The sequence below is a fragment of the Mastacembelus armatus genome, chromosome 20 (assembly GCF_900324485.2).
Source record: "Mastacembelus armatus chromosome 20, fMasArm1.2, whole genome shotgun sequence".
In the NCBI taxonomy this organism is placed as follows: Eukaryota; Metazoa; Chordata; class Actinopteri; order Synbranchiformes; family Mastacembelidae; genus Mastacembelus; species Mastacembelus armatus.
Window position 1 is genome coordinate 13,248,775 of NC_046652.1, and position 27,073 is coordinate 13,275,847.

Sequence of the window (27,073 nt, forward strand, 5' to 3'; positions counted from 1 at the left end):
CAGGGACATGTCCTGTTGTGTCTTCACATAAGTGGTTCAGCTGATCTTCTCTCAGTGGGTTGGACATGAAATAAGAATTCTTCTCACTCTCTGTCACACTGCACACGCTTCATCTTTGTTCTGCTTTCATCTTGGACAGGAAGCAGAGAAAACTCAGTTCCTTTGGAACTTCCACAACAGGCCTGTCCCTGTTTATTCCACTGTTGGACATTTGTTCACATGTGGCAGAAAAACATCAGTGTGTGAAGAGAAACAGAAGAAAAATGTGTCCCATGGAAAAACCATTGGACAGAAAAAGAAGAACTGTGTTTGTTCACTGGACAGATAGAAAAAAACAATAGGAACATCTGCAGCTCCAGAAGGTCACACTACTTTGATGCTGTTTTCTCAGGTCTCTCTAGCAAGTGCATCTAAAGTTTCAGCAAAGTTGAAAACCTTGCATCACACCAATTTCTTTGTCTCTAAACTGCCACCCAGTTTGTCATGGAGTTTTAAGTCCTGCTTTTATCATGTATAAAAAACATGAATGCTTGTCACCAGCAGAGGTCTCTGTTCGTAAAGGAATCTCTTGCCATGCTCACTCTGTTCATTGAATTACAGTCTCTAAGGTGTAGCTATGTGCATACATCCACCTACAGAGGAGATGACGCAGCAGTGAAGCAAATCCAAAGAAAACTTAACACTATCTAATTTCATTTCCAATACTTGTGTCTTCCTTTGTTAAAACTGCTGTGTCCAGCTTGTCTGCATCTCTATCTGTATGAATGAGTATAAAATCCATGAAAGGTTAGCACACACACTCATTCTAATGTTAGACAATATATCTTAAATGATTTGATTACACTGAATAATTTTCCAGTCCTGTGGCTTGACAGGTATCCAGATTGTATCCTGTCTCTCCCACAGTGTCAGCTGGGATTACCTCTAGACACTCAGGAATTAAAGCAGCTATGGTTAATAAATGTTTGGATGAATTATGTTCTCATCATAAAACTCATCATATAATAAAAAACTGACTACAATTACTACTGTACCACATGGTAGCTTAACACTCCACTAGTAAGCATAGATATGTATAAGTATTCATTAGTAAGGCTTGAAGGAATGTTATTGGCCAATACAGGACATTATGGATGATATGCACTGTGGGTAGTGTTTTCCCTTTTCAAGTTTGGGTCCTCTACCAAAGATCTGGAAGCTTGAGGGTGTTCCTAGGACTGCACTCTTCTAGACAGATGTGTGGTAGACCCCAGCCTCTTTTGGCCTTGTACCAAAAGGCTTGTACCAGCACAGGCTTGTTCCTGTGCTGCCACGGTTAGCACCTGTGTCTTTCAGTAAACCTTTGTCCAGTCACTAGTGCGGATTTTTTGATATCAACCACTTCTTCAGTCTACTGGTGGTACCGTGCAGGGGTTTGTCCTTTCATGATGGCTCTTGTTCTTCCTTTTGTGCTTCCTCGGGTTTCTGCGGTCTGAGGTATTCACTAAGCACATCTTCACTTCAGGCCATCTTACTGATGTAATCATGGATCTTAGCTATTTCATTCTGGAAAGTGGCTCTGACACTCACTAGTTCTTGGCCTCCTTCCAACTGCTTAGTGTACAGTTTCAGGATGATTGATTTGGGGTAAAACAGTGTAAGTAAAAGTACTATAAGTAGCTTCCTTGTCTTGATATCAGTGACCTACCTCTATATCTACTTTTGTCCAGGTTATTATACCATATCTGGTGACTGGCAGGTCATAGTTGTTGATAGCCTGGCCCTTTTTCTTCCCATTCAGCTGACTTTGCAGGACTTGCCTTATTCTTTGTAGATATTTGGCAATTACTGCTCTCCTTGCAACCTTTCATGGATCCCTTTTACCTGCAGGATTCCAAGGTACCTGCAGCTGTCCTCAACATCCACTATGTTGCCTTCTGGTAATACAATCCATTAAGTTCTGACTACCTTCCCTCTTCTTACTACCATCCAACCACACTTCTCCAATCCGAATGACATTATGATGTTGATGCAGCAGTTCACTAAGTTGATGTCTTGTTTACTCCTGGCATGCAGTTTGATGCCATCCATGTCGATGAGGCAGATGATGGTTGCTCCATTTTGTAGTTGGTAACTACATTTGGTGATGATCTTGCTGAAAAGGTTCAGGCCTATGCAGAACAGAAGCGGGGATAGAGCATCTTCTTGGGAGATGCCACTTTTGATAGTGACTTGTGTGATTGGCTTGAAGGTGGATGAGGATGGTAGGTTTGTTTTCCACATTTGCATTGAGTTCTTGATGAAGGCTTTTAGTAGGTTTTGTACTGTTTTTACACATTCCAGGAATCATATGTGTAACACTGAGACATAGGCTTTTCTTTAGTCAGTTTAGGCAGCACACAGGTTAGTCCTGGCCCTGCAGTCTCAAGTGACTGCTTTATCTACCAGTAGCTGGTGCTTAGCTCCTTTGGTGACACTATCAATTCATTTCAAGGTCCTGTGTATATTTTGACCAATGTGCCTAGTTATTTTATCCACTATGATGCCTGACAGGACCTTCAGTGTTGTGCAGAGACAAGTTATTGGGCGATAGATGGATGGGACTTCTCCCATACGTGGGTCCATCCAATTTAGGACTGCTGAACCTCCGGTCTGGCTTCTATTTCTCTGGTGTAACCTTTTCAGGGCAGGTAGCCAGGGCTCTGAGTGCTTGGCAGTCTTGGTGTGATGTATATGGTGTATATCAGCCTGTTGGTCCCATACTGCATTTAGATTTTCTAGTAGACTTATAATTCACTCAGTCTTGGTAATCAGCACTGGAGATTGCAGGTGTTAATTCTTGCTCGCTCTTCTAGTGTTTGTTCCCATTCCTTTTCAGCTGTTCCTACATTAAGCTTGCACGTTATCACTGTGGCTTGGTACCCAATCGCAGAGTGTGGGGGTGATGATGTAACCTTCCTCCTGACCTCTTGTCCTGTCAGTCTAGATGTTGGGTTTCAAAGTATCCATAGGTCCCACATCCTCCCTCTCACTGGGGTTTATTGTGTAGTAGCATTCCAACTGTTCCCTATTTTCTGTTTTTGCCCATGAATGTTTCGATCTTGTTCCAGTAGCACAGGCCTTGTTGGTCTGGGTGATGTCTGAGGGAGGGTCAGGCATAAGGAGGTCTTGCCTAAGGACTGCCTACTGGAGGTAGGCAGCAGGGACTCAAACCCTAGTTTCCCATGTCAAAGGAAGCGATCTTGCCATCACACTATGGAGCCACAACTGGTCAACAGTTCATCCATCCATCTTCTATACCTGCTTTTTCCTGAATCATGGTCACGGGGATCCGCTGGAGCCTATCCCAGCTCTCTTTCAGATGGAAGGAAGGGGTGCACCCTGGACAAGTCACCAGTCCATCACAAGGCCACATATAGACACACAAAGACAGACAACCTCACACACTCACTTCTACAGGCAATTTAGATTCACCAATCAACCTAACATGCAAACTCCACACAGAAAGGCCGGGTTACGAACCGACAACCTTCTTGCTGTGAGGCAACAGTGCTAACCACTCATCCACCATGCCGCCCCATTAACAGTTCAAAGTACAAAAATATTAGAAATAAATAAAAATTATTTACATAATAAGAAGGAAAAAAAGCAGCAAATCTTCATATCTCAGTAACTGAAACCATGAACACTTATATATTTTTTTCTTAGAAGATTAACAGATAAGAATTTTGTCATGTAGGTAATATTTCCTGACAAGATGATTTTTCAGCTTTTGGTTTCAGCTTTACTTGTATATCATGTTGGGTCATTTGAACTTTAGCAAAGCATCATATTTTAATTGTAAAAAAAACAAATAATTGCTAAAACTAATTAATTACAGCATAGTAAAAAATTACTGTATGAACATCTAAAATAGTAGAATAGAGGTATAAAGTAGCTGACATGAATATATTCAGTCAGTTCCAACACTGATGCGCAGTAAAAACATAATAAAAACATTTGAAGGTACAGATAATAGTAAAGTAATTTAGAATGGAGGTGGAGAGGTTTGCTGAGGATCCATTGGCTTAACACATCTGAGACAGAAAAGTGTGTAGGTATCCTGTGTTTTTATTGTCCCCCACATGGAGGTTACTATCTCTTTCTCTCTGTAACACATTTATATACTCTGTCACACTCACACATGGCCTCATTAAACATCCTCTGAGAATATCTTTCCCCCTTATCTCCTTATATCTGCATGTTATTTCGCTCCAGAGGGAAATGCGCTGATATCGTGCTCGCGGAACCACCCACAGGGCGCGTGCATGGTTTAATCATATCTGGTGTGTGTGTGTGTGTGTGTGTGTGTGTGAGAGAGAGAGAGAGAGAGAGAGAGAGATGCACTTGGGCGTTTAGTCCAGTGTGACTTATCTACCGTACACTGCTGATGTCGGGAGCAGAGCGTCCACGCACACACCTACGGACGCTCCTATCTGACTCTATCTGACACACGCACAAACCGGCAGACACTGGGAGCAGAGGACTGGCACACAGGGAAGACGACAGAGGGAGAGAAACAGACAGGCGACACATGTCAGACCTGGTCGAGCAGGGGAATGCGTTGGATTCCGCTGCACACAAGCCCGGGCTGTCCCGCACTGAAGGCTGCGCTGCGTTAACGGGACACGACACCGGAGTGAGCCAGAGGCGGGAGGAGGACCGGACCGGTGTAGTGTAAAAGGGGTCACGTGGCTGCGGAGAGTGGAAGGGGAAAGAGCAGGGACGCAGCAAGGCGGGAGCGACGACAGCTTTGGTTTAGGTTAACGTCGCTTACGCGCAACAGAGACTCTGCGCAAAGTTTCATCGATGGCGCTTGTGATGGAGCCGGTGAGCAAATGGAGCACAAACCAGGTGGTGGACTGGATGAAAGGTACGCTATAGATTCATACACAGACATACCTGATGCGCATCATGAATTAGTGATCTAACAAACCTCACATTACAAACAGGGTTGCTCGTAAACACAAAGCTACACTCTGTAAGTGATCATGACTGATGAATTTTAGTATAAGGGACACAGAGGCTGGTAAGATGTTGCGTGGGAAGTGTGTGTGTGTGTGTGTGTCCGTGTATCATCTTGGCACCTGATAATGAGTGGGTAGTGATGTAATGTGTATGAGTGACAGGAGGAGACGCAGCCAAACTTCACTAGTGGGATTTTAAACTTTTGTTGGTGCTAAAACAAAATTTTAATATCTAGTGCAGATTTTAAAAAAGGTGGGACATTATGGAATGAGATTTAAGAACTGAATAGAAATTAGGATATTGAAAATAAATAAATAAATATATATATATAAACCTAAAACTATATATATATATATATATATATATATATATATATATATATAGTTTTAGGTTTCTCATTCAGTTTCAGTTTTCTGCTTTTCATTTTCAATTTTTCATTTTTCAGTTCAGTTTTTTTTATAGTCCTCCATTTCAGTACTTGACATTGGGGGTGGGCCTATAGAGTGTGACGTCACTCATAGCGTGAGGCATCGCGATAATGAAGCCATTTCAGTCGCCATTTTCGGCCGTTATGGACGAAGCCATGTTGTTTTTGTGGAGCCAGAAGTATCTAGAGAACGTTCCCATGACGACCACTAAGCCAATCAGCAGCGACGTAGTTGAACGTACACGCCCCCGGGAGTGCAGTTTAAAGCAACCGCGATCTGATTACGCCTTAACGTAAAGCTAAATATCAATATTTGTTATGCACAATTAACTCTAACTTACGTATAAAATGGCGATTTTTTTACACTGATCTTAAATGTCCAAACAGCGGCAAATCCATTCCTACCACCGACGGCCCGGGTAGCCTAAAGCCATAATGCGTATTGGTAAAGCAACCTGTCAATCAAACCTGTCAATCAAACCTGTCAATCAAACCTGTCAATCATCCGTAGTAGGGCTGGAACAAGGGCACGTGGATTAAAGGCGGCACCTGATTGGTCAGTTATTTATCATAATGTCTTCTGTTACACAGCAAATGTCGACATAAAAAAATTAGGAATGTTAAGAGCATGTTCAAACAAAGACGACAAAGCCACAATGATTACTGTGGCAACAATAGTGACTTAGTAATTGGTGCGATTTTTTGATGTAAGTCAATGAGAGCCTGGGCTTATTGGAGCCAGTGGCTATTTACTATATGGCTTCCAACCCGTAGGCTGGTTTACTATGTCCATCCCTTCTACAGTCACTGGTTCTTGCACAAATATCTGGTAGGGGGACTGAGTTACAAGACCATGTCCTTATTGGTTTGCTGTTTAAGAGTGACTTTCGCTGGACAGTGTCCTCACTGGCCAGCTACTTTTGAGTGACTGTTTTTATACTTGGTTCTTGATGGTCAGCTATTGTTGCCAGGGGTGTTGGGCTGAAAAGTGACTGTCAGAGTGTATAGTCCTTTTATATTTGGACACTGCACTATAACGATAATGATGTGAGCTAGATATAAAATAGATAAAAAAGCTTTTGAAATCATTCTACTGACTCTTTGCATTTTCTTGCTGTAGACTATAAACAATCCCATATCTTTGTACCAGTTTAAGTATCTGTAAACGCCCAGTAGAACCAGTGAAATACAGTATTTTCCTTGCCAAAAAGTAATTACAACTGTTATTACACAATGAAATAAAGTGAATCTGAGACAGAAAACTAATTAAACTATGGAGTTTTCGTAAGTTTTACTTTGAATAATGTGGTTGAATGTTTGGCTTGGGAAACTGGCTGAAACCAGTGAAACAGGCTACAGCAGGAAGAAATGTGACATATGTCACAGACAAATGTTGCAGATAATCACAGACTGTTTGTGACCTACATCCAGGAGCTGTGACTGAAGAATGCACACTTATCTACCGCTTCCTTTGACCACTATTACAAGCATTCAGCTACACATACCACTACTACAGTCTTAAAAGAAAAAATACATTAATTTAAACACACAGCTCAAATTAGTATTTTAATATTTATTCAAAAGTGTAATTGAGTTCTGTTTATAAGAGTGCCTGTGGTAAGTTGCAGTGATCAGACCAAAGATTACAGTCATACATAATTCAGCAGCAGGCTGATTAGGTCCGTACCCAGCGGCGTGTGAACATTGTAAAACTATTTTACACATTAAAAAGGAATGGCTGTTGCTCATATATTCTTTTCCAGCTGTCTTTATACATTTCTTACAGTACACGGTCACAAGTAGAGCTGATGTTTTATAATGTAAATCTTTTCCTGTTTCTGACCTAACATATTAAAAACAGCAGCAATACCTTTAAATCATCAAGAATAAATATCAGGTATTAGTCTCAGTCCCACTGAAACAAGTCTTCCTTTAGTTTTGCACCAATTATAATTTATCCATCTTTCATTTACCTGTGATAAAACACATTCAACGTGATCTGTTCTGAACATGTCCATATTCTGTGCCAAGATCACCTAAGCCTTCCTAAAAACACCAGCCAAAAGGTAGAGCTGCCAGTCGATTAATTAGGTTTATTATCTAACCTAATTTAGTCTAATACAGCCAGGTTTTAACTGTGATGCCAATGCTGGATATTGGCATCACAGTTATTATTATTAATAATGCAATAAACTGCATTAAAAAAGTAATGTAAGTTCGGTCTAGCAACAACAATGTGGCCAAGGTCATTCAGAACTTTCCAGAGGGGTACATCCATTTTGACTTGTCATAGCAGGAAAAGCAGAAAAAAGGTAAAACAAATTTTATTATCAGCGGCTCCATTTAATGAATTTCTCAGTAATATCTCAAACTGAATAGTATGTTTTTTTACTTTCTGAAGTACACCAGTGCATTTCCTGGTGTATTTTGCTAAAGTAACACAGTAATGTCTGCAAAATTATTAGGTAGTTTCTTATTAACAAGCTTATGGATGTTAAGAAATTTTCTTAATATGAAATGAATAAAAAAAAAAAATCCTTCAAAATACCTGCACAAATTGAGTTTTCCTGGTGGATTCTACCTTGCATCAGCTGTTATGTTCTCCTCATGATCAGGGCATGCAATTTACTCTGTCTTGATACTCAACTTACTGCTTCTTCATAAAATCATGAAAATTGTATTGTAGAGCCTTCTTTACACAGTACATGGTTACATGTAGAGCTGATGTTTTATAACTAAAGTCTGCTCCTTTTTCTGACCTAAACATTAAAACCAGCAGCAACAGAAATTTCCATTCAGCCGTACTTGTTCTTGCTCTGTGTGCAGATTACTGTAAGATTAGTTTGATATAACATCACTTTAAAAATGACAATGATAATATTTTTATGAATTATATGAAATGCTTCACCTTTTCAAAACTCCAGTAGAAAGACAGTTTTGAAAGTATAGCTTGTATTGCGATAGAATCAGCAAACAGATAACATTTTAGAGGTACATGCCTTATTAGAGCACCAGGCTGCCTCATCACACAGAAGTTTCTAAAAATGCAACCCACAGTATGACACATTTTTTTTGACCTTTAAATTTGTCATTTTGATCTATACTAGCAATCTCAACAGGTCAATTGGCAAATGTGGGAATTCAGCACCACAATGTATTGTTGCTCCAGATGTCATACCAGATGGGGATTAAAAGTGCTAACATTGCTTTCCACATTTACTGAAAAAAATGACCCATAATTACTAATAGTAGCAATAATTGGTATTAATCAGGTCTCGAGTTTATTGCATAAAAAGCAGGTCAAGAAATTTGTTAACGCACATGCTTCAAATAAATGCAAATGTTAATTGTGGCTCATTCACATGTTGTATTGTCAGTTTCACAGAGCCTCATCACTGGATGGATTACTGTTTGGTCATGTGCAAACGGCATGTGTTTATATTTGCCCCTGTGTGTGTGCAGTGAGTGTGTGGGTGGATGACTTTTTCGTCTCTGACCGTCTGTGAGAACAGCTGACAGAAGCGCACACCAGCTCTGAACAGAAGGCTCCACCCAGGTCCTCGGACATTTGTGTGCACATACACACATACACATAAACATCTTCACGTGCACACATATATACACACAACACACGTGGCACGCTATAGTGTGGTATTCAGTTCATGCTGGGTCTCTTGGGTGTGTCTGGGAACATGATACAGTATACTATATTTGTGCATTGTGTGTGTGTGTGTGTGCCTGTGTGCATACAATAACATGTACAGATCACATGTTCCACAGGCGTTTGGGACCAAAAGGTCTGGCTATTGTTGAGTTGGCAACAGCACTCCACTGGCACAACTGAGACTGAAGCAATATGGGAGTGGTGCACTTCCATAGTAATAAGAGAACCTACTGTAAATTGCTGGGAATGATGGGAATTTTTTCTTATGTTATCATCTGTTCGCAAAGGAAGGTGGACAAAATATTCTTAGGATGAATTTAATTGCCAGACTTGAAAATCAGCAGTGAAATTGCTGTGAAAGCATTGTGAGAACATCTGATGACAAGGGGTACAGTACAAGTAAAAGCTGCCAAAATGATAGTCACAGCCCTTAGTATCTTATTAAATCTTAGTAGATTTTTGGTGTGTGGGATTTATCTTTTTGGATTTTATTAAAGGTCAGACATTACACGACTCTTGATTTAAATTACTTAAAACAGTCTCAAGTTTGCATCAGAACAGCCAAGCTCAGTTGGTTCATTTGTGTGTACTAAGCAAACATCTAGTGCTTGTTGAAATGAGGATTTCAGTTACTCGGAGGGCACAGAAGCCTATGAAAGTCATTCCACCATAATCCAACTCTGGGTTAAGGTGTTTACATACTGCAGCAAACTGATGAAGTTGTTCCTTGACTTAAAGTCCATAAACTTTTTTAGTTTATTTTTTTAAATCCTGTGATAGCAAGGCTACGACCACCATAGCTAGAGGCTGAAGCCAATTTGGATGTGCAATGCCAATGATGGCTTATATAAGTGTTGACTCAAAAAAAAAAAAAAAAGTCTTGTATCCAATTAAATCCCATTCAGAAAGAGTCACCTTAAGGAGATGTTATGGTCTCAGGTGCTCAGGCCCTATTTCTCTGGAGCTCTCCAGTAAGTGTGCTAGCGGTCATTTTGGAAGTTATTGCTCTATTAATGTGATTATAGGGCTTATAGAATCCTTTGCGGCATGCCATGTGATTGACAGGCGTAATTGACAGTTTGCTCGCCTGCTGCTCACCAGCTCCTGGACTCGTACTGAGTCAGGCTCTCAGAGCTTCTGTGTATGGAATAAACAGTATTTTTCCAGACAGACAGTTTTACTACTCAGCACTGTGGCTGTGATTAAAGAGTTCCAATAATAAGACCCTGCTGTCACACAATGTTTCGTTAAGCATACAGTAATATTACTTGGTGTGTAATATCTTGTCTGTTAGCATTAGTTTAGATAATGAACCTTACCACAGCATTAACTAGGTGTGACAATGTGTGCTATGTGTATAGAAACGTGTGTAAGGAAATGTGTTGTTTCCAATACAGAGGTAAAAAACATACCAAAGAAATCTGGTTTATGCTGTTTTTAAAATGTATTGCTTTTTATCCATTAATGATAAGACAGCTTAACTTTAATGGAGCTATAATGTTTCACAAAAATTATATGTTTTCTCTGCAAAAGTTATCTGCATTTTAATAATTTTGTTCCATTATAAGTTCTGGAGCTCAGTGTGTTGGTTGAAACTTTTCCAGTTGTAAATACCAGATGGGAACCTAAATTTACAGGCACTTGGATATAGTCCTTCTTGAAGGTGAATGGTGTTGTGTTTACTGAGAAATGCAAATTTCCAAGGAGAAAAATTTTAACTCAAGTGAAGATTTCTTTGCTCAACTTGCTCTGCTTGAGTTGCCTCTGTACTGATTTTTCATGCATGACACCTGTGCTTTTTTGTTTGTTTATAGATTGCTTAGTTATATTGGCACAAGTCTGTTGTGATAGGGAGAAAGAAACACAATACAGAAGAGGCTACTCAAACAGTATTCAACCAGAAAAGTGAAAACAGCAACACTTACACTTTCATAACAGCAATCACATTCAGAGGCTGAAAGAAAATACACAGCAAAAGCACAAAAAATGTAATTAGCGGGGAAATAAAGATTTCCTCATTTATTTCCCCCGTGCAAAATCTTCTCAGACAAGAATGGGATTCAACCTGGCAACCTCCTATCATTAACCCATGTCTAATAGCTGTTGGTCTTCGCCGGTACAAGGATAACTTTTATTGTTTCCGTAGCTTCAGAGTGCTTATAACAAATGACACATAACCCAGTATGGAGGGCCAGATCTTTTATAGGACTCTTGAACATCCCAGAAGTTATCGCAAAATCTAGTTTGATGAGACGTGTGTGACTGTGTGTGTGTGTGACAGAAAGAAGGAGGGTGTTTGTGGGAGTTTGGCTTGCCTGCTGTTGTGAAAAGTGTGCCTCCGTGGGAGTTAAGTGTGTGAGTCAGCTATGAATCACACTTTTTCTGTACCAAGCAAATAGATGCACGCACGAACTCTCTCACAAAGACACACATATACTGTAAAAACAGAGATATGAGTGGATGATTGTACAGATTAGACACCATTATGCAACAAACCCACACAGACATTTACACTGAGATTGTGGTTGTCAATTTATAGCAAAACGTGAGTGGGTACATTGTTAAAGGACAGAGTGTGGAACTGTCAGGAATCCACTCCTGGTTTCCTGTTTTGGGACATTTATTTTGTTTTATTTCCTGCTTTCCCCGTAATTACTTTCCCCTAGCTCTGTGTCTCATCTACCTCATTGCTTTACACCTGTGTCTGGGTGCTTGGTTTCTTGTCTCCCCTCCACTTTGCTCAGTGCTCTTCACCACGTCGTTGCCAGATTGTACTGTGTCCTTGGATGGTAACAGCAGTCTTAGCATGTTCCCTGTGACCTCCTGAAATTCCAGAAGTTCCTGTTATTCTGTGTTTTCTGGATTCCTGCCTCCCGGCTCCTACTATTCTCTTCTGTGTATCCAGGATCCCCGTCTCCCAACTCATACCACTCACCTGTTCTCTGAGTCCTGGATTCCTGTTACCCTGCTCATATTATTCACCTGCCTCCCTATGTTCCTGGATCCCCATCTGTGTGTACTGCTTCCTGGATCCCCGTTTGCAGCACTCTGTAAATACTTTAGTTTTAGTTATCTTCTTTTGTGTTGGTTAATAAAAGTTCTTTGTCTGTAAACCTGGTTCCAGATTAAACCTTATTTACTATAACATGAGAGGAACAGTGATTCCCAACCAGTCGTCCTTGTAATCCAGAGATTATTGTGGTTAATTTGAAAAAAAAAAAATAGATATGATTTTAGTTTTAAACAACTCAGCAACAAACATACTGAGTCAGCTGTAAGACCTTCATGTTTGGAAAACAGGTTAAGAAAAAAGAGGAAAGCTGAAAATAGTTAAAAGTAATAGATAAACATAATATTAAAAATGAGATAAGTAGTTGAAATAGGTAAGAAAAATACGCTAAAGTAGTTTGTTGAAGGGCGGCATGGTGGTTGAGTGCTTGCCTCATAGTAAGAAGGTTCCTGGTTTGAAACCCATCAGGGACCTTTCTGTGTGGAGTCTGCATGTTCTCCCTGTGCTTGTGTGGGTTTTCTCCAGGTACTCTGGTTTCCTCCCACAGTCCAAAAACATGTATGTCAGGTTGATTGGTGACTCTAAATTGCCCATAGGAGTGAGTGTGAGTGTGTGAGGTTGTTTGTCTCTATGTGGCCCTGTGATGGACTGGTGACCTGTCCAGGGTGTACCCCTGCCTTTCACCCAAAGAGAGCTGGGATAGGCTCCAGCAGATCCCTGTGATGCTAAATATAAGCAGGTATAGATAATGGATGGATGGATAGTCTGTTGAAATAATAAGTAATGGATAAACAGTTACAACTGATAGCTAGCACATTGGATCTGAACGAATTGTGTGTCAAAGTTTTTCTTAATGACAAAAAATAAACTGTCTGCATTGTTTAGAAGGATAAATACAATCAAGAGAGTCTAGTACAAATGAAAACACACCTAAAGTAGTGGTGCCAAGGCTAAAGTGTCGCACAGGTGGTAAGAATGTCTTCTAAGTGGTTCAAATTATGGTTGAATTTGCTAAAAGCAATTGAATTAGGCTGTAGTTGTACATCTGACAAAAAGAGTTAGACAACCGCCATTGCAGTAGAAGTGATATTTGTATACTACATATATGTGTGTACTGTATAGCACTGTTTCAGTCTGCCTGGGTTTATGTTCACCCACTGATGTCACTTACAATTTGACTCATCAGTATTCAGGGCATTCACGCTCTCCCTCACTGCCAGTGATAAGCGATGCTGATTATCGGTGAACTTTTGCCTCGCAGTGTTTCTCTCCCCTTCTGCTTCTCTCTGTTTCTCTCAGCAATAGTAACACTTTGCCTGTGAGAGCCAACATTGTTTTAATCAGCTTCACGTCTATTAGGAATCAGCTACTATTAACACTCATTTAAACACAAGTCTCGCTGTTAGAGGAAAAAGTACTCAGATGCTTCACTTGAATAAAAAGAACAGTATCAATGTCCAAAGGCATGTGAACATTGCACTTATTTGTGATTGCTGAATGTCTTTTTACAGCCTAGGGGAATCCTTTCTTTAAATTACAGCTCACCCTCCTTTTGCCTCCTGCTTTAAACAAAATTTTGGGACATTACTGCAGGGATTTGCCCCGAAGTCCTGCAAACAGAATATGAATTATGCATGTGCAATGAGGCATGAACAGCAAGGTAAAGAGAAGTCACAGAAAAATGCCCTCTAAAGTGAGATGTTATTGGTTTATTATTAATGATTTAATAAAATAAAAGCTATATTTCATTATTTTTACTGATTGAAATAATTATGGCTGTTGGGTACTTGCTTGCCTAGAGTTATGCTGGCCACACACTGGTGGATAATTGGGACAATTTTGGGCCCATTTCACCTCTAACAACGATCATGGGGGCGAGCACAACTCGAGGCTAGTCTGAACCAATTAACTGCCCAAATTATCCTGTAGTGTGACATTTGTAGACAATCTCTATACTACTCTATACTACTAGCGAGTCTTAGCCTTCACCTATACTAGTGTATCTTAAGTGACCTGTACCTAACTTTAAAGCTGGAAGGCACACAAATAAATCCCATCTAAGCAGTCTGATCCTTTTATTCTAATCAAGTTCTTTCACTTTTGTTAGTGAAAGCTGTGAAAGTCTTTGGCGGTCCATACAGTGGTATCAATTTATCAAGATTGTTTGTAAATGGAGATGACGGTAGAAATATGATGTGATATTGCCTTGAAAATTGATTGTTAGTATTCATGTTTAGACCATAGATGCTTTATGTTTTAAAAAATGAAGTTATTGTTTTAATGGGTTTCAGGCTTCAGCTTCTTTTTTGTTCCAAGCTTGATGTATTAACGCTTCATTTAGACTTCAGATGAGGGAGGGGAAAAAGCGATGGAAGCAACCAGAAGCCAACAAATGCTGTTTCCTTGTGGGTGATGAGAGATGGAATTTGTGTGTGTGTGCATGCAATTTAGCAGCTGGCTTATGTTTCTTTCCCTCTCTTCGCCTTTTTCCTTTTTTCTCTTCTCTTCTTCCACTCTCTTCCCATGATGCTTTTTCTTCCAATCTCTGTTAGCTTGGTTATGGTAGTATAGACAAATGTATTATAAAGCAGTAACCTGAAGTGGGGGAAATCAATGCTTATTCCACAGAGATGTGTGTATGTACATGTTTGTTTGCACACATATCAGAAGCTGGATATGTTGTTTTGGGAATCAGAGCAGGGGCTGTTGCTGAGCCACTCTGCTTTCCCTTGACTCAGCAAACCTACTCTGGCCAGACAAACACACACACATGCACACAAACACCAACAAGGCACGCACCCACCCACTTGCACGCTCACACACTCACAGATCTAGAGAGACCATCCCACGCATACTCCTAACACAGACGTTACGCAATCCAACAGAGAGTAAAGCCTTACTGTACCTTGCTGATTGTCCATCCATTACCTCTTTTGTTCCAGTCTCTTAACTCATTTTAGGCAACAAGTTTGTTCTGGGATCTTTGGACACTCTTAGTTGGACATTAACCCATAAATCTGAGGTCATTTACTGTTTAGACTTCAAATATAATTTAATATAATGTGCCATATTATTTATTATATTCAACACAATATTAAATGCATTTCCAGGATATGACACTTAATACTACTTACAAAAGTGGGCGAGCACTACAAAATTCATTACATGCAACGAATCATACAAGGGTTTCTGCGGCACAAGCCACACATCTATAAAATCACAGCCACTAATTTATGTGTTTAACAAACCTGGAATATCATCGAAACTTCTGTATAGTTTGTTCATTATTATTTAATCTGTTAAGAAAAAAAAACATTTATTTTTAGCATGGCTAATAACACGTTTTATTGCATTTATTAATTAATGAATAAGATGTAACGGTTAAATTATGGACACAAATTACTTGAGTTGATTTTTTTTTTCACGACATTTAATTTAAAGAAACCAGGTGATAAAAAATTATGGTGAAACATAAATCACTATACTAATACTGCCTGATATTTACAGATTACTACACTAAGAAATTTTAGCAGATTTTGTTCCCAGGTTCTTTGAAGAAGAACACTGTTTATTTTGTTTATGGCCGTGATGTAATTTTGAAACAGATGCCAGCGTGTTTATTGTGAGTAACCTTAATAACATCCATGTTTGTTCCAGGTCTGGACGACTGCTTGCAGCAGTATGTGTGTGTGTTTGAGCGCGGAGGTGTGTGCGGGGAGAGGCTGCTGCGGATCAGCCACGCCGAGCTTGAGGAACTGGGAGTTTCTCGCATCGGACATCAGGAGCTCATTCTAGAGGCTGTTGATTTGCTCTGTGCTCTGGTGAGTTTGTGTATGCATGTTTGTTTTTCCAATTTCAGTACAGAGGTGGACTCTCATCCTAGCTTTACAGCTGCACATTTAAAGTATGCGGCTCTGCTTTAATATATGTTGCTCTGCTGGAATACACAACGTAATAGTTTCCAGGTAGTAAATTGTGAGTCTTGCATCAAATATTAAAATCTTGTAATTGTCACTATCACAAACTGAGAAAAAACAAAATCAACTCTTTATTGTGTGCAAAAATGAACTTTGTCTGAAGCTTATATGGGGCTTTGACAGTCTGAATTGAAGTGTAGACAAAAAAGTAAAATTTGTTTTTTGTTCATGTTGGATTGTTTTGTCATGGCTTGTATATGGATAAGGTGAAAATATCAATTCGGATACACCTTTTCATTCACAGGTTTTCCTTTGTTTCTGTTAGGTTTTTACAATGCAAATTAATACAAAATCATGATATTAACACCTTTCAGGGTTATGAATAAAGCAAAATAGCAGCAGAGGATGTGATAGATACTGTACAGAATAGATCAGCATGGCAGAATTACTGTATGGGATAGGTCTGTGTGCTATGATCAAATTTCCTTATCTTGGTATAATGTTTTTCATAAATGTTCTATAGTTTAATAGAGATGGGTAAACACACCTCACATATGTAAAACACATTTGTATACCACAATGGTTGACACAAAGTAAAACATAAATCTCAACTTTGTGTGGCTTGTCCTACTGTGTTTTCAAATGAGGTGTCTTCTACATGTTCTGATGCATCAAAAACATTTGCCCAATATTGCCTCCATTGGACAGAGGGGGATATGTACTTCAACTGGTTCAGTGATACTGAGAACACGACTTTTCACATGCAAATTATGCCCATGTGACACAAGTAGTCCCTCTCCTTCTGTTGCCTGTATTTGTGCCATGTGGAAGAATGCAAGGCGTCGTCCCAGTGTCAACAAATAATTAAATCACCACAAACTGTAGATCTGTTGTGTAGCCTACTCTGTGCACTGTACATGATAAGCATTTGAAGATTACTGGGTAAATGTAACTGGGAGGAATGGGCAACAGGTCCAGTGAATACAGCAACAAATCACCCACAGCAGTAAAACCATCTGACTAACAGTGTGTAGGACCTGACATGCTGCCAAAACAGCACCCACCCTCCTGAAGCCCTCTGAAGGTGCCCTCTGCTATCTGACTCCAAGATGTTACCAGTAGGTGGGTCCTCTATGTGTTGGACCTGTTATTCAAGCACTTCCCATCACTACCCTATGACCACCCGTTTGGATTGTTGTCATGTTATTCAATAGTCCATTTGGGCTCCCTATCAGACTATAGTTATTGTGCAATAGGTCCCTATGGAACCTACTGGTATGTTCAGTAGGTCGTTTTTATCCTGCAGATCTTCATTGTTGTTATTACGTAAGTTACGTCCTTAAGTTTAAGCATGTGACTACTCGATTATATTTAGGCATTAAAAAGTCTTGGTTAGGGTTAGAAAATAAAACGTCTTGGTTAAGGTTAGGCTAAAAAAAGTCTTGGTTAGGGTTAGAAAATAAAACGTCTTGGTTAGGGTTAGGCTAAAAAAAGTCTTGGTTAGGGTTAGAAAATAAAACGTCTTGGTTAGGGTTAGAAAATAAAACGTCTTGGTTGGGGTTAGAAAATAAAACGTCTTGGTTAGGGTCAGAATATAAAACGGTTTAGGAAATAAAAATGAACAAAAGTATGCTTTCATGTCAGTTGCTAATGCTAATCGCCACTGACTCTCATTGCCTCCAGTAGGCGTAGTAGGCTCCTACTGACATATAAATATGACTGATATATGCTGATAACACCTATTCAATAGTAAGACAACAGTCAAATCAGCTGCTATGATCCTGTTGTTACTTCAGCTGTTGACCATCCTTCGACCAGTTTTGGAAAATACTTCTCTCTACATACTGGGATCACCCCAATAGAGAAGGTCTTTTAGTGTGTTCTGACCTACATCTCTACCATCACAGTTTGTCCATTGTCAAAGTTGCTCACTTTTCTGCTTTCAACACATCAACTTCACAAACTGCCTATTACTGTATCAACGCCTTAACCTGTGCCACTGTAATAACGTAATCATTGTTATTCACTTCACCTGCTATTGGTTTTAATGTTGTGGCTGATTGGTGTAATTGCTCTAGAAAAGGACACAAAGGTGATTTCTGATAACATTTGCGTGTTATTTTAAAATCCATTTTAAATAACTCTTAAAAAAAATGTCATGATGTGACAACTATGGATATGGTTTGTTTAGGTTTAGTCACAAAATGATTTTTGGGAAACATTGTGGTGTGGATCAAAACACTTTTATTATTATGCCTAGACATTTACCAGTATTTAAAAAAAGAAAGAAAACATGGAGTCAGTAGAGGAAGTACATGTCACTACATGTCTGCATGAAAATCATACTGAAGTAAGTAATGTAGGTATTTATGGTAAAATTATCATTAAAAATCAAATGTGTACAGTAAGTTCTCATTATGCAGCCTATTAGCTCTTGTAAATTTTGCAAATTACATTAATGGATCATTTTTACTGATGCATTATTGTAATAAGCACAATTATATGTAGTTGCTGGTGGAACAGAAGCTACTGTTAAATATTTTATGTGCCGTTGGTTATTTTAACCTCCTACAACCTGGCATTAACATATGTGGACATGACATTTTTGGTCTGCACCATAATACTTAATTCTGTGTAACTGAAATCTGTTGTACACCAATATGGAGTTTGGAGCGTTACAATAAAGCAAAAATAAAAGCAATAACAAAACATAAACATATATAACATAAGTTATATATGCAACAGTGACAATGAAAAATGTGGAAAACAGTGTTCAGGCTGGAAATAAAAGAGGTTTGCACTTTGTTGCACAATGGTGTCTTGATTGTGTTCTGAGGAAACTCAGACTGAGTGTTCCCATATGTGGACATCATTTTTTCTGAAGAAGTGCTTCATGTTCAAAGATAATGTCTGGTTATTATGTTTATTGGTTCCACCTAACCCCAAATAGCTAGAAGTCTAAAATGCAAACCAAACTAAAGATCAGGTCTTAGTAGGTTAATTGAGGCTAACTAGCGGCTAACCATATACTTGATATGTAAAAACATGAATCTAGAAATCAACCTCTCAATACAGTACATCTGTCAAATAAATGTAGTAATAAATAAACACAATAGACCCTTTCTCAATTGTAGTGAAACAGAAATCTGAAAAAAACATTACTACTTTAATATTGTTCTGTATTTAAAGGATGAGGCCAGTGATTTTCTGATTTTGCTGCTTTACACAAATCCAATCAGAAGACTTTAACTGCCGTATTTTCTACTTATGTTCTTTTTTGCTTTTTGATTTATTTGCAATAAACCTGATTAGCATTTATTATCTCTAGGTAGGAAACACGTTACATTTGGTGTGTATGGACCCTTTTACCCTTTTGACTGTTGCCGTATATTCTTTTTCATTGAAATGAAAAGTGATATTTTTTAGATTTTTATGTTACTCAAGAGGACTCATTCCCTCTTTGTTGAGTGCATGCAGTGAGGTGTGCTTTTTTTCGTTTAGTTGTAGCAATTCAAAACAACACACTTCACCATGATGTGTTTGCTGTGTCCTGGCGGTGTTCTGTTATGTGCATTTAATTTTGTTTTTTATAGTGTGTAAGAGATTTAAATTTGACCTCGTTCTGTACATTGTCATGTTTTTGTACAGTTCAGTGCAACATGAAGAATAAATGGTGCTGTGTATTACCTGGAGGGAGTGAGACTAAAACCAACAATGAATTTAATGTACTCGCTGTAATGTCTTTGAATCCAGATCCTGATTTAACTGCTATGGACCTGCACTGAGGTCTGTTATTATTGAAAACTAGCTATTGAAAATACACGACTGTACTACATATAAAAACACAAGAAGCTCGTGAAGTATGATGAACTCAAAAGCATGCACATTTGGCTTTTTTTTTTTTTTGACTGTAGAGGCGTTTCTTAGCCTTTGGAGCTAATTTGTGAGAAAGATAGACCCCTACATTTCTGATGTGTTTTTCATAGTTTTTAGACAATAAAGGACATCTACAGGGCCAGTGAATTAACTAAACAAAGTTCTATATTCACAGACCCAGTGAGTCCAGGTTTTAGTATCTAAATGGAATTTGTGGAAAATAACAAATAAAAAAAAACCACAAACCTTATCCTTTAAGTACATTACCTGAGCAAATTAGTTACATGGAATAATCATCAAGAGTGCATTAGTCAGTGACTCTGAGTGCATTAGCCAGTATTTCTTATATTTCTCACTCAGTTAGTGTGATGCAGTTAGCGTGATGATGTTCTCTCTGATACATATCTAACATAAATCATTAATATGCACCAGGGACATGAAGGAATTGTTAAAATAGTTGACAAATAACACTCTTAATTTGTATTCAAGGTACTGTCTGAAGGCTTAGCTAATCTGATTTTACATTTGTGTGTGTGCAGAATTCAGGTCTGGAGACAGAGAGTGTCAGGACTCTGGCTCATAAACTTGGGGCCTCAGCCAAGAACCTGCAGAACTTCATTTCCAGTCGCCGACGAAGCAGCCAATCAGAAAGCAGAAACTCACGGCGGCTACCCAACGATCTGCTGACCTCCGTGGTAGATCTTATCACTGCTGCCAAGAGCCTGCTTGCATGGCTGGACAGGTAAAATGTTTCAGTGCTTTCTGTGGTTTGCAGACTCTAATTCTAAAGTCTTTCAGTGTTGCTTCTTTAAATCACATAAATCATCAACAATCAATCAACAATCATGATCGTTCATAAAAGGAAAAGTGTGTGTTATTAATGACATTAACATTGTCTCCAAAATTTCTCATGTCATCTATTTTTATTGCTTACTCCTGTGCTTTTCAACCTATGACACGTCAAAATGGTTTCTCCAGAAATGGCCTCAGTAAAGGCCACGCACACTCAAACAGGTGTTTTCAGTCTTTTTTTTTTTTTTTTTTTTTGCCTAATCTGCCGAGGGTGAGTTATGCCAATTCTGACACTAAAAAAATAATATAATTTTGCTGCATTCTCTCCGTGCAGACTGGAATATCAGCACTTATTTTTGCAATGGTTTATTAACAAGTTAAACCACGTATAACCAACCATTGAAATGCTCCTGTCAAATTAGTTGAATTTACAGTATTGTATTAGTGTTAATTTTCGGTTTATTTAGCTGTAACTCTCAGTCTCTGTAGCCACTTTGACAAAAATTTCTTTAAAATTTTGTTTTTCTGTGATATGACTTGACATTGCTGTCAGAAATATGGATATTTTTGACCCACACTTACAACGACAAAGCAGATGTGATTTTTTTTTTTTTTCCAACTTGGCTTTTGGTGATTAAAGTATAAAAAATGTAAAATGAACACAGTAGCTGTACGGCCTTGACATGTAGCAGTTATATGGAAATGTGATATAATATGCGTTTTTCATTATGTGAATATTTGGAGTTGGTTTGTGGAGATAAATGGCGCTGCTGTTGTTGCCAATATTTTTGCCTCTTTGGAGGACGTTTAAGGACACATGATTCATGAACGTATAATTTCCCAAACCTGTTTGCACTCTTGCTTTTATTGGTATTCCAGGTTTCTGTTAAGAGTTTTTTCTTTCTTTCTTTTTTAAATTTCCAGCATCCAGGGGTTTTAGGTATAAATTTAAAATGAATACAAAAACAACTTGACTTTCCAACTTAATGAAAATGTTACAGACACAAACCCATCAATTAATCATTTAATCGGTTGTTCTTGTTTTAAATGTTATGTAAATTTGCTTTGCAGTTAGATCAAGTTAGATGGTCACATCACTTGAAATTTTTCCTTTCAAAAACATTTTACATTTCTTATATTTCTCTTTTCATCCAGATGACAAGGAATAACTTAAATGCACAGAAGGAAATAAAAAAAAACATCATCTGAGGCAGCAGCAGGGCTGAAAAAAATGTCTGCCATTACTTTCAAAATTGAGCTTCCTCTTGATGGTTTTTCCAGGATCATCAACTATACCTGCAAATACAACATGAAAGGAAAAGCAGTATTAAGATGTTCACATTCAGATGATGCAACACGCTGAATTGCTGAATGTCCAGATAGTGAACAAACCATTATAAATAAGAAATAAATTTGTCAACACCAACCCACTGTAATGCAAAAATAATAAAAACACATCATACCCTAGTGATTAAGTAATAGTTACCAACATAGTTAATAAATTGAGCTGATTAATAATATCACAGATGGCAATGTGCTGTTTATACATGCATTGGAGCTGCAACTGCATGTGATTATTGTTAAACAATGTAAGTATTTTTAAGTAAAAATGACAAAAAATAATTGGTTTATTAATATATTTGAAAACTGAATATTTTTGAATATTGGACTGAAAACTGATGGACCATGTTTCTGTAGCTCTCACCCTTATTGTCTTCTGCTCTCTGTCACTTCATTTTTTCATGATTCAACATGATCTCCTGCAACAACACATACATCAGATGCAGAACTCAAGCTCTTTGACACTGGTTCTTGAAATGCCACCCACATGTGTCCTCAAGCCATCTAGAAAGAAACACACACAAAAACGCATACTGCCATGTCCACAAGCACACTCAGACCCATACAAACACCCACACACTCATACAAACACACCTTTGCAGACATACTCCCACATCCGTACGCAGTGACACACACTTATGCAAGTGTGCACGCAGTTCGCCTACGCATGGTGATGCAACTGTAAATGGCAAGCGACACTGAGAAAGGGATAGGTTCAGCAGAGCTGGTGTTTCATGCTCTCTGTTCTTCATTCCTGAGACATATCTTTGTGTTGAGGCATTGTCAAGGACTCCTTTTAATGTTTTTTTTCCTGTATATTATACATATCAAATGTGAAGAAAAGAGCATTTCCTGCTGTGTGAGGACACACTGGTAAATTTAGCATGCATATGATCCCACCAGAGCTTTTGATCTCATCTCTCAAAAATTGATTTTTACTGCCTAGGAAAAACAAATGTGCAAGTAAGAAGATGAATTTTATTCCAAAAGAGCTGCGTGGTAGATGATACAGTATGTTGAATTTATTAGTAGACACTAAGGATGTGGAAAAGGTTACAGTTTACATGGATGTTGGGTCAGAATCGGTCTTGTATTACTATCTGCAAAATAAGATCAGGAAAATCGTTACAGCGCAGGCAAACTGATATAAGCTGGTTATGAGATCTCTAGTGGTTGGAGGAAAAGTGCATCATTCAGAGCTCAAACAGCCAACGTAGCATCTTCTAGTTTCTGGCTTGAGAAGACATTTGGCAACTTTTTAATGTATAAAAAACAATGTGGATACAGCATTGATAATGTTTTTTTCTGCCTCTCATACCCTGATGTCTCTTTATGTTAATTTTTCCTCTGTGGTGACAAACATCATTTTCATCTCCATGCCAACATAAAATTTCTACATAGTGCAGAAGGAATACCCTTCATTTTTAGAGCATCTCCGGGAGAAAAATGACTGAAATTTGCTCTTGGGTTTCTGTATCTCTGTATCTTTCTTCAAAATGTAGTAGTAGTGGCTTCTTTTTTTCTTTAAATATGTATTCAAATATCAGGCATTGGGCTGAGTCATATTGAGAAAATCAATCATACCCAGTGAGAGTAGCTCAGAATTACTGTGATTATATTTTGGGAAGCAACATACTGGAGTTTTGCCTCATATTAACATTAACAACTATTGACCCCATCAGTATGTAAGAGAATGTGTCATACAAAAAGAGAAAGTAATCCAGGTCACAAACCTGGGAACTCAAGATATTGTTCATTTTGTGAAATAGGTGACACAGGAAATGTGTAGGAGAGTTGTGAAAATCTGACAGATCGTTAAGATGTGGGACGGCTTTAAAAATTGAGTTCTCTAGTTTACTAAATAGGTACCCTGTACAAAAGTGGAGTCGTCTCTGGTGACCTTTTGTCTTCTCAGTTGGAGTGAAAAATGTGACATAAATTGTGGCAATCAGGCACAGGAGTTTTAGTAACTGACTTAAATTATTTTAATTGTTGTTCATGCAAATCAACTTAGACGATGTAACATCTGCTAAGTGAATGATACCACATCTGTGCTGGCTCTTATAGGAAAAAAAAGTGTTTTCTGAATGTTGTTTGAGGGTTGGAGTCTGAGCAAACAGTCTGTGTAGCCTTAGGTCCTGCTTATATATAGCACTCAGCCTCAATACTGATGACCCAAATCACAGACACACCACAGATAAATCATACACTGGAGGCTGTGGCCGAATTTTAATCTGGGTCTTTAAAACAAAGAAAGAAAGTTAGTAGGTGCATTGCTTCACTGTTATAATCAGAATGTACCTGACATTAAGCTGGAATATGCACTTTGTTATGATAAGGACTTTATATGTACATCAGTAATATTGGTCTTACATTGGTTTTGATGTCACTTTGAGTCTGTATTCACTCATTAACACCCCATTAGCTGCAATATGTACCTTATTAATAATACCTTGTTCAAACACCTTGTTATTATGTTGCATTAGGCCTAATTTAAAAGCATAGTGCTTGCACAATAAAGGCCTTTAAAGACCCTTATCTTTTAGGGAAAAAACAGGATTTAATAAAACAACCCTGACATCATAATGTGCACCTTTTTGTGAAAACTCAGGTTGAAAAAAATGTAAACAAAACTAGAGGCAAAGTGGCATAATAAATTCAAAGTGGTCTAATAATGCTTTCCACAAAGGTTAGTTAAGCCAATTTTCACAGAAGTCTTTTAACAGAAGACTGCTTTTTTGTTGGTTTGTTTCCAAAATCAGGATTGCAATGACAAGTAGTCAGTATTAGGTGCACTCAGAACATGATGGCCTATTTACTTGGTTCACTAATGCAACTTCATTTGTCCATCCACTGGGGCTGTGTCCTCTTCTCTCTGTGGAAGAGAATCACTTGAGTTTCCACTTTAAGAAGCAATGTGTCATGGGAGATTTTTGAACTTTTTGAAGTTCCTGAACCTATGTTGAAGTGTTTGGATTTCTGAGCTGATGTTGTTTAGTGTGTCTGCTGTGCAATGCATAGGAGAACACTATATATTATGTACCATACCTATTTATACTGCAATCACAAACTTTTAAAAATTCATCTTTATCTCTTCAGACCTTTTCTGAACTGCAACCACAGGCCAGTAAAGTTGAGTGAATTTGTAGATGCTGAATGTTGCATTTATTTAACCTCAGTCAGTCAAGAACAGTTTTGATCAGTTATTTAAGTAATTTTTTTACTTCTTAGTGTTATTGTGAAATGAAAATGTTTGGTGTCATAGAACAGTTAAAACAAGTTAGAAAAAACAAGCTTGAACCAGTTTCTAACAAGCACAAGCAAATACAAGTTTTAATTGCTAACAAGAAAAGATTGATGCGAGTTTCATTTCCTTAGGTCAGGGGTCTCAAACCCTGGTCCTTGAGTGCTACTGTCTTGCTTGCATTCCCTGCCCTACCTACTCCTGATTACCTGGATCAGACATGTTCAGCCAAACTGGAAGGGCAGGGATAGTTGGAAAACCTGCAGGACAGTAGTGCTCGAGGACCAGGGTTGGAGACCCCTGCCTTAGGTTAATAGATATAGGTAAACAAAATCAAAGTACCTCAGGGAAACGTGTGAGCCTTAATTAGAAAAGACCTTCCTTCCTCACATTTGGCAACCAATCAGGGACAACTGACAACCTGTAACAAAATTTAAGACCAGGAGTGATAGCTCCTGTCTCTGTTCTGTGTTGCTCCTTGCTATGTCCCTTGACTAGTAGGATTGTCATTTCCTTTTTTTAGTCTCTAGATGCCCCTGGATCTCTTTGCTTGCCTTCTGTTCCCAGTCATCTGTCTCCGCACACCTGTCTCAAATTAACTTTGTTTGTATAAATACTTGTCTGTTTCCCTTTGCTTGATCATCTTGCGTGCTCCTCATAGCCTAAGCATTGCAGCATTTGTTCCAAGTGCTCTTTATATTTCCCATTGTTTGGATGTTTTCCCTATATTTGGACTCTTCTTTGTTTTTGAAGTTTTTGCTTCTTTGCCCTTCAAACAGTTTGTTTGGCTCAGACTGATTTTATATTTCGACTTGTATTTGAACTCTGAATCTGACCTGTTTATTTCCTGTGTTTTATAATAATAAAGTGCGTTCCTGCATCTGCCAGCCTGTTTATCCTCTGTGTCTGGGCTTCGTTCATATTCCATCCATTGTTTTGTAACAGAAACCTGTACAATCTGTCCACAACATGGACCTATTAGACACTGCCTGAGTTACAGAGGACCTTGCAGGGGTAAAAACGTTCCTCAAGGATCTAAATATTAGTCCTGAGAAGACCACAAACTCAGAACGGAAAACCACTGTGAGAATTATATTGGAGAGGGCTTTACTTTCCAGGCCCCATTACTTCAGTGATAGCTGTATTTGTGGCTGATATTACCTTTCGCTGGTTAGATGTGTCCTTGGATAGTGCTCTTATTCAGTCATCTCCTTGTGTGGCTAACCAAAGACTGGCTACCTTCGAATTTGCTCTAGTTCCTCAGTCAGCTTCTTATGTGGATAGAGTTGAGCTCACCAGCCATTTTCCTGGCTCTTAGTTAGTAAATGTGTAGCCAGGTAGCAGGCCTGCTAGCTCCTATTCTGCCCTTGTCTACCATCTATTCCTGAGTCAGCTATAATTCAACCTGTCCCTGACCTGAAGGTGGCTGACCTCAGGCAGTTTTTCTCATAGGGAATTCACCTTGCTATTCGTAGGGAATATCTAGAGACCAAAGTCCCTAAGAAGAAATGTCATGTCTGCAGGTGAGAAATCTTTGGAGGCCCACAGTGTTCCTGAACCTGGAGTTTCAAGTGCACCCGCGCACCAGACCCTCAGACACAGCTTTCCAGAGTCCTCAACCTTCAGCTTCTCAGCGTAACCCAGCCTCATCCACCTAGCACCGCTGAACCTCAGCCACAGTGAGGCACCCGAGCCTCATCCACCCTGGGGCAGGGTCGCAGCCACTGCGTATCTTGTCCATTGCCCAGCATTCTCATCTGGTCCCGAAACAAGCCAACTAGGCCGTCTTCACTAAGGTTTCATCTGTTCCTCAGTC

General features: G+C 38.8%; 1 protein-coding gene across 1 annotated transcript in view; it reads left to right on the forward strand.

The window, feature by feature from the left end:
- Nucleotides 1-4,418: 4,418 nt before the first annotated feature.
- The window catches only part of cnksr2a (connector enhancer of kinase suppressor of Ras 2a), a 60,599-nt gene continuing 37,944 nt past the window's right edge, over nt 4,419-27,073 (forward strand). Inside the window, exons 1-3 of the mRNA XM_026292637.2 lie at nt 4,419-4,891; nt 15,745-15,908; nt 20,420-20,622. Coding sequence (XP_026148422.1) covers nt 4,828-4,891; nt 15,745-15,908; nt 20,420-20,622 — 431 coding nt within the window. The 5' untranslated portion in view covers nt 4,419-4,827. The remainder of the gene's footprint in view (nt 4,892-15,744; nt 15,909-20,419; nt 20,623-27,073) is intronic.